The sequence below is a fragment of the Eurytemora carolleeae genome, unplaced genomic scaffold (genome assembly GCF_000591075.1).
Source record: "Eurytemora carolleeae unplaced genomic scaffold, Eaff_2.0 scaffold361, whole genome shotgun sequence".
Taxonomy (NCBI): Eukaryota; Metazoa; Arthropoda; class Copepoda; order Calanoida; family Temoridae; genus Eurytemora; species Eurytemora carolleeae.
Window position 1 is genome coordinate 93,027 of NW_019396347.1, and position 13,657 is coordinate 106,683.

At 31.3% G+C, this 13,657-nt stretch overlaps 1 protein-coding gene across 1 annotated transcript; it reads left to right on the forward strand.

The window, feature by feature from the left end:
- Positions 1 to 8,061: 8,061 nt before the first annotated feature.
- Positions 8,062 to 11,720, forward strand: LOC111701454 (uncharacterized; the record flags this gene model as incomplete). Its single annotated transcript, XM_023472744.1, is given in 4 exon segments — positions 8,062 to 8,200; positions 8,938 to 9,076; positions 10,237 to 10,350; positions 11,079 to 11,720. Coding segments are annotated over 4 exon segments (483 nt in total), but the record flags the coding sequence as incomplete, so codon positions are not given.
- Between the last annotated feature and the right edge of the window lie 1,937 nt (positions 11,721 to 13,657).

The window sequence follows — 13,657 nt, forward strand, 5'->3', positions numbered from 1 at the left end:
AAAACTGGTTTCCGTGGCGGGAGTTGAGACGGACCGACTCAATATTCCCCCCGCCCCCCGTCTGCCTGCCTTCCCCTCCCCCCCGGCATCCTCATAAGTTTAAATTCTCGTCGGTTGGAAAAGGCGCGAAACACGGCTTGGATTTTGGCTTGATGTTACGCGGGCTTTAGGAAGGTTTTGGCGCAATTTCACATCTTTCCCGTCTTATGTCAGATATTCATTGGGTATGGGTACGCTCTCCAATTTCCAAAATGAGTTTATTATAAAAAGTAACGATGAAATAATAAAATTCACATGATCTTCAGTTCACGGAGAAAATTAAAACTTTTATAATTTCTTTCTAATTAGTTCGACTCATGCAAATCCAATAGAAATTTCATTCTAATATGCACTCGCAGTCGCTCCAATTTGAAGAGTTTTCAAATTGATTTTTTGACAATTTTTTTGACAATCATGTGTAATGACGTTAAACTTAAAAGTTTAATTGTGTTACTGTGAAATGAACATGTCTCTAAACTATAACTAACTGCGCAGTGAGATATTTAAAAAATATTATTGCGGATTTTCTGGAAGTAAAATTGCGGAATTTTCAATTTCATTGAAACAATTAATTAACGTCATGAATCAGAATATAATGATGATATTTTCATTTCATTTTCTAACTGTCAAAAATATCATCTTTTCATCCAAAAAAATATCTCGAGCAGCTAGCGCACAATGATGTGGGGAGGCATGATTTCGAATGGTAATTATCATATCTTTTTTATTAATTATTATTTATACCCACTTCCCGTCACCCCACCCACCTTTCTCTTTTCACCCATATATATTATATTTGCTGTGACATGGGTAAAATTAAGGCCGGTGTCCTGCATGGAGCTGACTCTTGCATTGGGCGGACTCGACCACTAAAGTTTTAACCATTTTACCCATGTTAGACATACAATTAGCAATGTTAAAACATTAAAAATTATTAGTTGACATATATTTTAATTTAAATGTATTTCAATTTTGCTCTGTTAGGCCAAAGAACATATTTTTTTCAAAAACTGCAATTTCGGCCCCACCCCATCTTGTGAATAATTAATATTATGTTTAATGCCTGTAATTCAAGAATGGAATGCCTTGACGAGTCAATTTCTGCTTCATTAAAACTGCATGAAAATTTGAATAGACTTTTTTGTCATACAATCACAATAGTTTTGTATAAAATTAGATTATCGGCGACCTATGCACTCAATGAATTCAGGCAAAGCAGGGAGCCGTTTGTGTACCCTGCCCCATCGACCCCTCAGATTAAATATACAAGTTCTATAGAAACATTACATATTTGTCTATTGTTTAAGAACAAAACTTCAAAAGTAAGCCTCATATTGACAAAATGAATTAACAATTTTTCTGTATTTTCCATTGATTTATTTTAATCCAAATTTGTTTGGTGTCATTAAATGCTTTAAGGCAGAAAACTGTAGAATAGAAAGATGACATTTAAGCAATACTAAAGTGAATTTGATGGTGTTATACAAATACAATGGCAAAAACTGAACGAGTAAGTTATTAAATCACTTACTAAGTGAAATGGGTCTGTTTACACTGCACAATTGCTGTGCCCCATGTTAATTGGACTATATTGAAGTCATCAAATGAGTCTTAAAGTCGACTTCCGATTCTAGAGTTTTCTGTAGATATTTCATTCTCTAATTATTGGTTATTCGTACCCCTACGTAATTCAAAGTTCTTTAAAGAATGAAAATCGGAGAATTTAAAAGAAAGGGGGGGGGGAGAAAGAGCAATATCGTATATATCACATCTGTCTATCTGTCTATCAGTCTATCTGTCTAAAACTCCAGCTGTTTATGCTATTTTTAAATTCTTCTATAATATCCACAGATGCATTTACTTTTTACAAAATTTTTAAAAGTCGAAAACATTAAATAAATATTCAAAATAGGTTATGTTATTTATTTTCTTAATCGAAATGTTATTTCTTATCCATTAAAGGGATCTCATGTAAATGCTACCCTTGCTACCCTGGCTACCCTTGAAAGCTTTGTCTGAGCAATAATGAATAAGATATCCATGTTTTTGTTAATTTAAACTGTTTCTCTGCAAAAGCAGTCTGCGCATTTTTATATTAAAGAAATAATGGAGAAATTAAACACTTTTAGAGTCAGACGACGATATATCAATGGTACCTGTTCTAGATTACTATCAGAATACTAGGGTTATTAGAGTTTGGTTTCTGAATATTGATAACGGTCTCTTCATAATTTCGAAATAAAAATTCGTAATTTAGAAATGTTTTTGGTATAGTTTGATATTTCAATCAAATTGTTATTGTTTTTCTTACAGTATAAAATATTACAATGTTTTATATATTAGATATATATATATTATATTTGTTTTATATTTGCTGATAAAGTCAATAAAACTATATAGATATTAGATAATATACTGTTAAAATAAGATAAACAGTAATTAATGAATATTATCAATTTTATCTTATTAACTTTCAAAAGTTGAAAATCATCTATAGACAGTTTATACTTCATTAAATATATACATTCATTAATGAATTTATAATCACCGAACTCTCACATTTATGCATCTATTCTATATATATATATATATTGATATTGTTAGTGAATGTACACAAAGAGAACATGTTCACAATTAATTTAGAAGATGGGCGCGAAGCGCCCTATAAGGCTAGTATTTATATATATACTAGCTTGGGACCCAGCGTTGCCAAAGTTTCTCATTGTTACTCCCATGCGTTTAACCGGGCTTGGTCGGTATTCAGCTATTTTTGCCCCTATAAAAGTTGACCCACTCAACTTAAAATCTCAAAACCAAGCTAAGAAAATTCCCGTGGTTCTGCCGTGTTCCCCAATAAAAATTTGAGGCAAATTAGTCATATGGTTCCGGAGTTATGATCGGACATACAAACAAACAGACAAACAGAAATTTCTTTTTCATTTATATATGGATATATATTTAACTATCCATTTATTTATCTATTTATTTATTTATTCATTTATATTTTATTTATTATCTAAATTGTCTCATGTTGTTTTCTTTGAAAGGAAATTTCTATCACATATATAAATTAAAAATATAGCTGTAGTCAATAGTCAATAGCCATCAAGCAGACATAAACATTTGGAATTATAAAAATTACAAACAATTTCAAATGTTGAAGAAATATTTCATAGCCAAAGTTAACAAAAAAAAAACATTTAGTAATAGAAAATTGCAAAAAAAAACTTAAGACACAATGTGGTTCGATATGATCCACTTTTTTCATCTATGAAATGAAAGTTTAAAATTTTTACTATTTTTTCATTTAATATCCACATTTCTTCTATTATACATGTCTCCAGACTGCTATAAAAACTTGCTTGACTTTGAAGTGCTGCAACGCCTTGGCATTTGATGTATACCTCACTATAACTCACTTTTACTTTTTGTAGCCCTAAACATGTACATTTTTACATTTTAGACTTGTTTTCTTCTATAGTATTTAAAAATTGATTGAAAAATTCTAATAGCATGAGAGCTTGCAACCTTTATATCACAGTGGACTGCGAATTTTTAGTTGAAAAAAAGACATAATTTCATTTAACATAATCAGTTGGGAATAATTTTAAACATACTCATCAAATAATTTTAATTTTTTATTTTTGATTATATTGTATTGAATATCAAAGGCTTTTATGTTTTTGAAAGGAACTGAACACTCGTCGCAAATTCTAATTTTCTAATCCCAATATCTTTGCCACAGTTCTTGCCTAAACCTTTGATATTTTCAAACTATGAATTCTGTTGTTAGGTCAAAAGTCTAGGTTTAAAATATAAAGTTTCAGAGATGTATGGATTGTAAAATCAGAGTGGCGAGTATTTAGCTCATATGAAGAAAAATTTATTTTGTTGATTTCTTAATAAATTTAGAAAGATTTAATCAAGCAATAGTTGTTTTGTTGACAACTTGAATTGGTATCACAACAATCTCAATTTTAACCAAGAAATTATCAATTTAACCGGGACATGGAGTTTCAATACGCAACGAAACTTCCACAGAATTGTGCGCAATAGCGTGGTGTTTATTTTGCGCAATTATCATAAAATAGCTTTAAAATTCAGTGATAGTGATGGACCAAACCTTTGTAGAGTAAAAAAGTAGATGTTAGTTCCACATTTAATGAAATAGCTCTTGGCTGTTTTGATTATTTTTTACACCTAATTTCAATAATGGTAACAAAACATTTCAAGTAAATAGATTTAAGGAGAACTATTGGTCTCGTGTTTTTAATTGGGCATGTGTGGCAAAGGTTTGAACATGAAATAACCCCATTTTGATTTTGTGGCAGCATACATCTATTGATTTTATTGATTCATCAGAAATATATTTGTATATATTCCTCCAAATATTTACAATCTTTAAAAATGGTTGTCAAAATCAGCTGATGATAAAAATCAGCTGATAACTGGCCGTGTCAGTACGGCTTAGTCAGCTGACCATAAGACCCTGGCGGCTGGTTATGCTGTAGTTGCGTGGTGGATAGACCCAAGTTGACCTGTAGCAGAGAGAAAGAGAGAGACATTTAAACCCTAAGCTCCCCCCTCAAAACCAATTAGATTTTAAATAATTTAATTATTATTTGTTTTATGTTAACCCTATATCACGATTTGGGAAGGGGATATAAACAAAAGAAAAATGCTAAAACTTCTTCACTTTTTAAACTTCATNCACCCCACCAACGATAACAATAAAAAATATCAACATAAATCTTGATTTCCTACTTTTTAATATTCGAATTTATCTTTATGTCTACATTCTACAATATCACAAAAATTTTAATTTTGAAGAGAATGTATCAGAAGAAAAAACAGAAAAACAGTAATTATCATTTCCACCTTTTACAGCACTTTTTTCCCAGGACCTTTCTATATAAAATACTGGAACCAGAAAATTATAGGCCTGGATAATAAAGTCACAAAATGATAAAACTTTATCTAAAGATAATTTATTTAAAGCACTTTATTAGTGCTAAATTTTCAGACTTAATTTCCGAAAACTTTTTTTCAGAAAACATTTTTGGAGGTTCCCCTGTTAATTTTAAAGACTTCTGTCGTGCACACTTTCCTAAAAATCTGTGGCCTGTATACATTACCATTTCACTGTTATTTTTGCTAGTAAAGTTGTTTTAACAAAGAGTTCTTATAACATTGTAAATCGTATTTTAATATGTTAAAATGTTAATAATTGAACAAAATTTAAATATTTCTCAATAAAACTATGGTTATATTTATTAATGTAAATATCTATATAAAAATTCTGCACGGCAATTTCAATCCTAAAAAAAAACAATATTTTCAAGTCATATTCAATATTTAGACACAGAATAATAAAAAATTTTCATTTATATTTTCTGATTTCATATTATTAAATTGCATGACATTTTTAAAATGATGTTAAAGAATTTTTAATATAATTGTTGCATATGATATGATGTATCAAATTAGAAAATATGTGCCAACCATTAATTGTATTTTTATCATTTTTACAACAAAAAAATGCACAACCAGCGGGTTCGTGCCCCCCCCCCTTCTTGACAACGTCAAATTTAAGTAAATTTCACGATAATTAAAAATCTCACATTTTTATTATATCTTGTTTTATATAACAAAAATGTTTTGAATTTCTAAAATTTAATAAATTAAATGAGGAATTTGTTCATAATCATACTTGTGCGTAAAATCAACCCAAATGGAGCAACAAGGTTACAAAAATCGTAGCAGTAATTTTTCTTAGATTTGAACTTCTGTCTAATGGAGTCAGGAATTGTTTAATTGACATCTCTGTTCTGTCTCCTGTATGTAATATATATATACTCAGGAGTTATCTCCCCGTCTGCAGCACTAATCTCGGTGTGAAAGATAAGCCCCCCTCCCCTTCTACCCGGACCATATCTTGAAGGTCATATTGTACCCTTGGGTTCGGTTAACAGTGTTTGTTCAGGATCAACATTAACAGAATTCAAGGAACAGATGAAATCGTACTTTTATCCAAACCNAAGCAATATTTAATCAGGAGATAAAGAAAAAGAGGAGATCAAGCATCGATCTCGATATCCCCCATTCTAAAGTTTTCAGCTCTGTAGATACAGTTGAAGGGGTTCCTAGTATAGATATTTCATTCTTTATGAAAGGTTAATGTAAAAATGTACTCTGCAATGACTTTGTAACCTTGTAGCTCATCTACTTTTGATTTTACGCACAAGTATGAGAACAGCTAATTTATCCAATATCCATATTTATTAGAAATTCTACACTTTTTATTCTTTTAAATAGCTCTTCCTTCAACACAAGGAGTTATGTTTGAAAACAAAAAGATTACAATTTACTATAGTAAATCCTACATCATATTCCCACATTTGATAATTGATAATTTAACTGATGTATTAATGTAAATATAATATAATATATACAAGAAAATGATATATTTTATTAAAGAATAGCACTTAATTTGCAGGCTATACACTTTCTTATGTAATTGTTAGATAACAAAAATGTCAATTTACATAGTGAGCCAATTTTTCTTATTCAAGTCATCATGGAATGTTTTTCCAAACCCTAAGAAATGCTTTTTTTTAAAGGTCTGTTCTAGTCCCAGTAATCTGTAACTTTCGATCACAATTTAATCATCATTATTTTTCTTAATTAATTCTCATTTATTCTTTTTCTAAAGAGGAATCCATTCTTATTGAGAACGTAGACCGAGAAAACTTTGTAAGTTGAAAGATTGTTGAATAATTGACCAAAATGTGATTAAATTAAAATGTTAGAAACCAAGCACATTTGGCCCTGGAATTGATGATTATCTCGAAGCAGGGAAAGATATAAATTTTGCTTGATTGAAATCTGATGCCATTTAACACATTTCGAGAGGATTTCTTTGTCAAGCTGTATTTGCATTTCAATCGTGTTATTTTATATTTGTATTATTATTATTATTATTATTATTATTATTATTATTATTATTATTATTATTATTATTATATATATTATTTATTCAAAAAAATAAACAAAATGTGGAATAGGAAGACGACAGTTAGACTAAAATTTTTATTTTAAGCAATCCAATGAACAATTTACCATGGAAAACATCAATTGAGCAGTGTACAGTGTGTAGTTACACACACCCATTTTCGTTCAGTTTATTTTCAAGCCACCATTAAAACTTTTCCCCTATGTGCAGAAATTCCTTTTTATATTCTCCCCCCCCCCCNAGAAAGTATTGGTTCTGTTAATAGTTGTATTATTATAATATAAACAACGACCAAGTATAATAATAATATTGGATATGGCCGGATATGAAGTGTTTCAGTTGGGTATGCATAGAAAAAAATTCTATATGAAACAATATAGATTATCAAGTACATTACGTGGCAACAGAGAAATGGACCAACTATACACGACGTCACACGTGTCAAATATAACAAGAAAAACGAAATTTTCTGACATTAGTTGACATGTATTCCAAGATTAAATAAAAAGTGTAAAAACAGAAAGTAAAGAAGGCATAAAATTGCACTTATTTTAAAGCCCTTTATTCTAAAACTATCACTATTACTTATAATTTTGTCGGACACAAAAACTAAGTTGACACTTGTGACGTAAGAATACAGCTATACTGAGAGTGTATACAAATTCTATGTTGCCATCTATTGTACTAAAATCTATTTGTATATGAAATAATTTGACTGTGTGAATAAATATTTTACCTGTTTTTTTAATTATCTATATACATGTATACAATACAGTGCTAATCTTTGTTTGTTTGTTTGGATGTCCGATCATAACTCATGAACCCATGGACTTTTGCCTGGAATTTTGAGAACCCGGGAATGTTCTTAGCCTGTTGAATTTTGGGTTAAGTGGATTAAATTTTATATGGGGAAACTCCAGGCAAAGCTAATATTTAATAATTGCATACTTGGTTGTTTTTAACTTATCATGTTTTGTGGGATACGCTGTAGAATAAACTATTGTTTTTAGGACGAGAGCCTACAGAGTCTAGAGAGTTGGCCAGGACTAGAAGGACTGGCAGAGAAATCATCTTGGACCAGATCTTTTTATCATTCCAAACTTCTCAAGGAGAAATCCGCAATATTTCTATTCTACCTCGCCTGTACAGGTACATAATTGTACAATGTACATAAACTTTGCAGTTTACTGTTCAGTACTGTAATCCCAACTAAAAGCCGCTCAAGCAAAAATAAGCTTATTTATGTCGTAAAATGTACTTGTCTGTTGCTACAACAAACTCTAAATAAGTCAGGTATGAGGGGCAGGGCGTTGCAGAAACTTCAAATTCGACCTGGTTTGAAAATTTATTTTACAGAATGGTTCCCATTAGGAAAATTTTTCTCTTTCTAATTGAACTGTCATTTTTTAGGACGCATCCTCTGCTTTACAGTAAATCTTTTAATAACTCGACACAATTAAATTATGAAAACTTCTGATCCGGGGTTTTTTTTTTTAAATTTTAACTTATGGCTTTTATCAGGAGAGATGAGTAAGAAAAAGATTATTGACATTTCAAGAGTTAAACAAAATTATAACTTCACAATGTTTGTAGAGCTCCGATTGTAAATGGGTTAGGACACTCTTAAATCCTTTACGCTGAAAATGTTTATTAATTACTTTGTCGTCTAAAATGAATCTGAGCTGAATTAGAACTAAACCTACTCCAGTAATAAACTAACACTGTATTATTGTATAGGATTGGAGAAGAGGAGATGAGCTGAACTAGAACTTTACCTACTCCAGTAGTAAACTAATACTGTATTCTATAGGATTGGAGAAAGGGAGATGAGCTGAACTAGAACTAAACCTTCTCCAGTAGTAAACTAATACTGTATTATTGTATAGGATTGGAGAAGGGGAGAGGAGCTGAACTAGAACTAAACCTTCTCCTGGATCTTCAGAATCTTGTTTTCTCGGATCAGGAATTTTATCAAACCTCGATATTCTTTAGAGACAAAAATAACAAAATCGATGAAATTTTCAGGTTAGAATGTTTTAAATATAAATAACAGTATTTATTTCAAACATTGCTGTCATGATAGTTTGTAAAAAGTACACCCTGTATAAAAAGAGTGTATCATGTTTAGTGTGACATTCTGTATTAGAGACTTTGTTTACTAGGTCACCCTGTCTAACAAGAATTAATTATGTTTAGTTGGACACCCTGTATAACAAGAGATATCATGTTTTATAGGACAAGCTGTATAAACAGAAAACATCATGTTAAGTGGGACACCCTGTATAACAAGAGACATTATGTTTTATAGGAAAAGCTGTATAAACAGAAAACATCATAGTGGCACACCCTGTATAACAAGAAAAAATCATGTGTTCTGGCACACCCTGTATAAACAGAAAACATCATGTTTAGTGGCACACCCTGTATAACAAGAAAATATCATGTTAAGTGGGACACCCTGTATAACAAGAAACATCATGTTTTATAGGACAAGCTGTATAAACAGAAAACATAATGTTTTATGGCACACCCTGTATAACAAGAAAACATTATGTTTTATGGTACACCCTGTATAACAAGAAAACATCATGTTTTATGGTACACCCTGTATAACAAGAAAACATCATGTTTTATGGTACACCCTGTATAACAAGAAAACATCATGTTTTATGGTACACCCTGTATAACAAGAAAACATCATGTTTTATGGTACACCCTGTATAACAAGAAAACATCATGTTTTATGGTACACCCTGTATAACAAGAAAACATCATGTTTTATGGTACACCCTGTATAACAAGAAAACATCATATTTTATGGCACACCCTACATAGACAGAAAACATCATGTTTTATAACTTGATGTTGTATACCTCTGATGTTTTTAAGCTATAAATTTATTTAGATTGAATAGTCTGAGTTTGAAATTTAAAAGGTTTACACCGTCAAGTTGCACAGATAAAGGGATTAGATAATGTGAGGTTGTTGCAAGAACTCAATTCCTTTATTTGCTTTGACCGGATTGGGATATGTGGTGCGCGAAAATTCGAATTTATAAATTTAAATTTTCTGAAATTTCTGGAAAGTAAATATTATTATTTCTGTAATATAAAACAGCTTGAAAATAAAGTGTTTAACAGTTAAAAGGGTTTCTGTAGATTAATAAGGATAAAAACTGTTTCCAGGTTGTATGGTTCCGGTCTGGAGAGTCCAGATGTGAGAAGCTCCCTAGAGAGACCGGATGGGAGAAGCTCCTTAGTCCGGAGTATTCTAGATCTAAAACAAGATGAAGCAATCAGGTTTATTTTTATTTTTATTTTTACAGTAAAGTAATATTGAAGTGCATTTCGGTTGTTACAACGCAAATAGTTTTTTTCAAGAAATACACAGACCAGGAACCGCCATATCTCTTGCGTCAGATCCGTGTACTGCAGTGGTAGGAGATCAAAAAAAGAATTCAGGGGTAGCGCATCATTTTTGAGGGAAAAGGGCCCAAGGGGTTGAATAAAATTATATTTCTGTTGTATTTTCCATTTAGACCAGACAGTCAAAAATCATATGTATTAGCCAACTTCTGTGGGGGCACTGGGTTTGTTTACATTCCTCCCACAGTGTACAGTACACAATTTGCGTATATCTGAGTTGGGCGTTTCTGTATTATAGTTCCTTGGTATCACTATAGATAGCTTAAAAATTACAGAATACGTGAACACAGCCCAATTGCTATGTGTTATGTTAACCTAACTACTTAAAATCATAACTTGATCCTAAAACCCGTCTTCCTATTCCACACTTCTCTGGTTCTCGCTGTATTTCCCCATTTTTTGGGTTTGTTTGTTTGCTTGGATCAAATAAACGTTACAACGGCTGAACCGATCGACCCCATAACCCCACGATAAGTTTATGATGCTGGTCAAAATAAAAAAGTCACCCCTCCATAAAAATGAAATATTATAATTTCAAACATTTTGAAAATTTTCATTAAAAACTTTAAAATTTAGTTTCCTAATGTGCTTTTTGTTTTCAGATCTGCCTTGAACCCTGCTTTCATCCTATTCATCAAATCCTCACATCTTCATCCTTCATCCCTTCAACACTGTATCCTCTCCCTACTATAGCTCAGTCATCCTTTATGCCTTCAACACTGTATCCTCTCCCTACTATAGATCAGTCATTCTTCATCCCTTCAACACTGTATCCTCTCCCTACTGTAGCTGAGTCATCCTTCATCCCTTAAACACTGTATCCTCTCCATACTATAGCTGATTCATCCTTCATCTCTTCAACACTGTTCAACACTGTATCTTTTCCATATAGTATATCATCCTTCATACCTTCCACGCTGTATCCTCTCCCTACTATAGTTGATTCATCCTTCATCCCTTCAACACTGTATCCTCTCCCTACTATAGTGTATCATCCTTCATCCCTTCAACACTGTATCCTCTCCATATAGTGTATCATCCTTCATCCCTTCCACCCTGTATCCTCTCCCTACTATAGCTGAGTCATCCTTCATCCCTTTAGCACTGTATCCTCTCCCTATTACAGTGTATCAATATCATCCTTCATCCCTTCATCACTGTAAATGGCTTTATCAGTCATCCCACATTCTCTGGTATAGCTTGTTCAGTCATTCATCATCCACTTCATCTCTAGCTCAGTCATCCAAGAATCCATTACCATGGATGAAAAATGAGAGTTGGGACTCAAGGGAAATTTACAAAATTTACAATTAAAGCTTCTGCTTTTAAGGAAGAAAGATTTTAAAAAGTTAAAACATAAGATACCTGTGAACCAATTCAACAAAATTTGACGATGTAAAAAATATTGATGTAAATATCATCAGTATTATAAAAATAAAGTGTTAATTTAAAAATACTTTTTCTTTTAACTGTAACAAGAGTAACAAGAGTAACAAGAGTAACAAGAGTGACAAGAGTGACAACAGTAACAAGAGTAACAACGACTTCCAAGTTTCGACAAAAGAAAGTCTTTTAAAGAGAAAGTAACCAAACTTTTAGATTTTAAAAATATCAATTTAAAGATTTTTAGATATTGTACAATGTATACTGTAAACGCTGTAAATGTACACCGTGCAGCTGTTTTTTGTCGGCCATGCGCGCGGCGTGGTGGTTGAAATATTGAATAAGTGTAAGGTGGTTGTTTAAAGTTTGTGTCTCCTTGTGTGAGTCAGCTGATGACCTTGTAGTGTAGATTAGAGTAGAGTGTACACAATAATAAAATATACACTATACCTCTCTCTCTGGATAGTTTATACAGACTTTGTGATTTTACCACACCCTAAGTTCTCTCAAAACACGCTTGTACAAAACACTTACGTACATTATAGATCATAGATTAAATGAGTACAGAGCAAGTGTAAGACAAAATATGTTTGTTCAAATTTTATATTTTAATTTGTAGCTTTGTTGTTTCCAATTTCTAGCATCATATTGTTCATGTATAACTTTCAGACATGTTTAAAATTCATAAATAGAATCAAAACACGTTTGTACATAACTTGTGCATACAAAAGAAGTTTGTTTAAATTTTGATTTTAATTTATTACAAATTCCACATTATTATGCTATTGTACTAGCGAATAAAACGTTTCGCTAAAAAATGCGTAAATTTTTGATTGCATTTCGCAAACTTTTTCGCAAAATTTAGCGAAAAAAAGATTCCGTAAAAACCAATAAGTGTTTTAACTGCAAAATTTGAAGGTTTATTACATCATATTAATAATTTCTCTTCCTTTACTTTAATGAATGTTTAATGAAGAGAATTTGATTTCTCCAGCTATCTTTCTGTCCGTCCACGTACGTTCACCCAAATCCAGCTAGCCATGAGCCAGCAAATTACAAGAAATAATCTTTGAGATGAACCGTACTTTTTCGCATTATTTTTTTCGCGAAAGGAATTGAGTTCTAGCCACAAATTCAAATTTTCTAATCCCTATATCTTTGCAATTTGATGCTGTAAACCTGTGATATTTCAAACTACAAAATTCATAGTTTGAAATATCTAAGATCTACGACATCGGGTCACAAAGATATCGGGGTTAGAAAATCAGAGTTTGTGGCAAAAACTCAATTCCTTTTCGCATTATGTTTTTCGTGAAATTTTCGTAGTATTTTGTTCGATATTTTTTGCGAAATTTTCCTATTTCGCGAAGCGATTTTTCTTTCTCGTTGGAAACCTTAATCGAAACACGAATGTACATAACATGTACATTGTACAAACATTATGGATTAAAAGAGTACAGAGTGTGACAACAGTAGTTTGTTTATATAAAAATTATGTAGTTGTTTTTCCAAATTCTAACATTATATTGCTAATGTTTAACTGTTTTAAATGTTTTAAATTTAAAAGTAGAATCAAATCCCATTAAGAAGTAAATGGATCAAAGATTTAAAGAGGACAGAGTGAAGACAAAAACAGTTTCTTAAAACTTTTTTATTTTAATCTATAATTGTTCCAAATTCTAACATTATATTGCTAATGTTTAACTTTTAAATTCAAAAATAGATTTGAATCCAATAAAAGTGGAAAAGATGAGACATTATATATCACCTGAAACTATTATATGAAAAAAAAACCTAT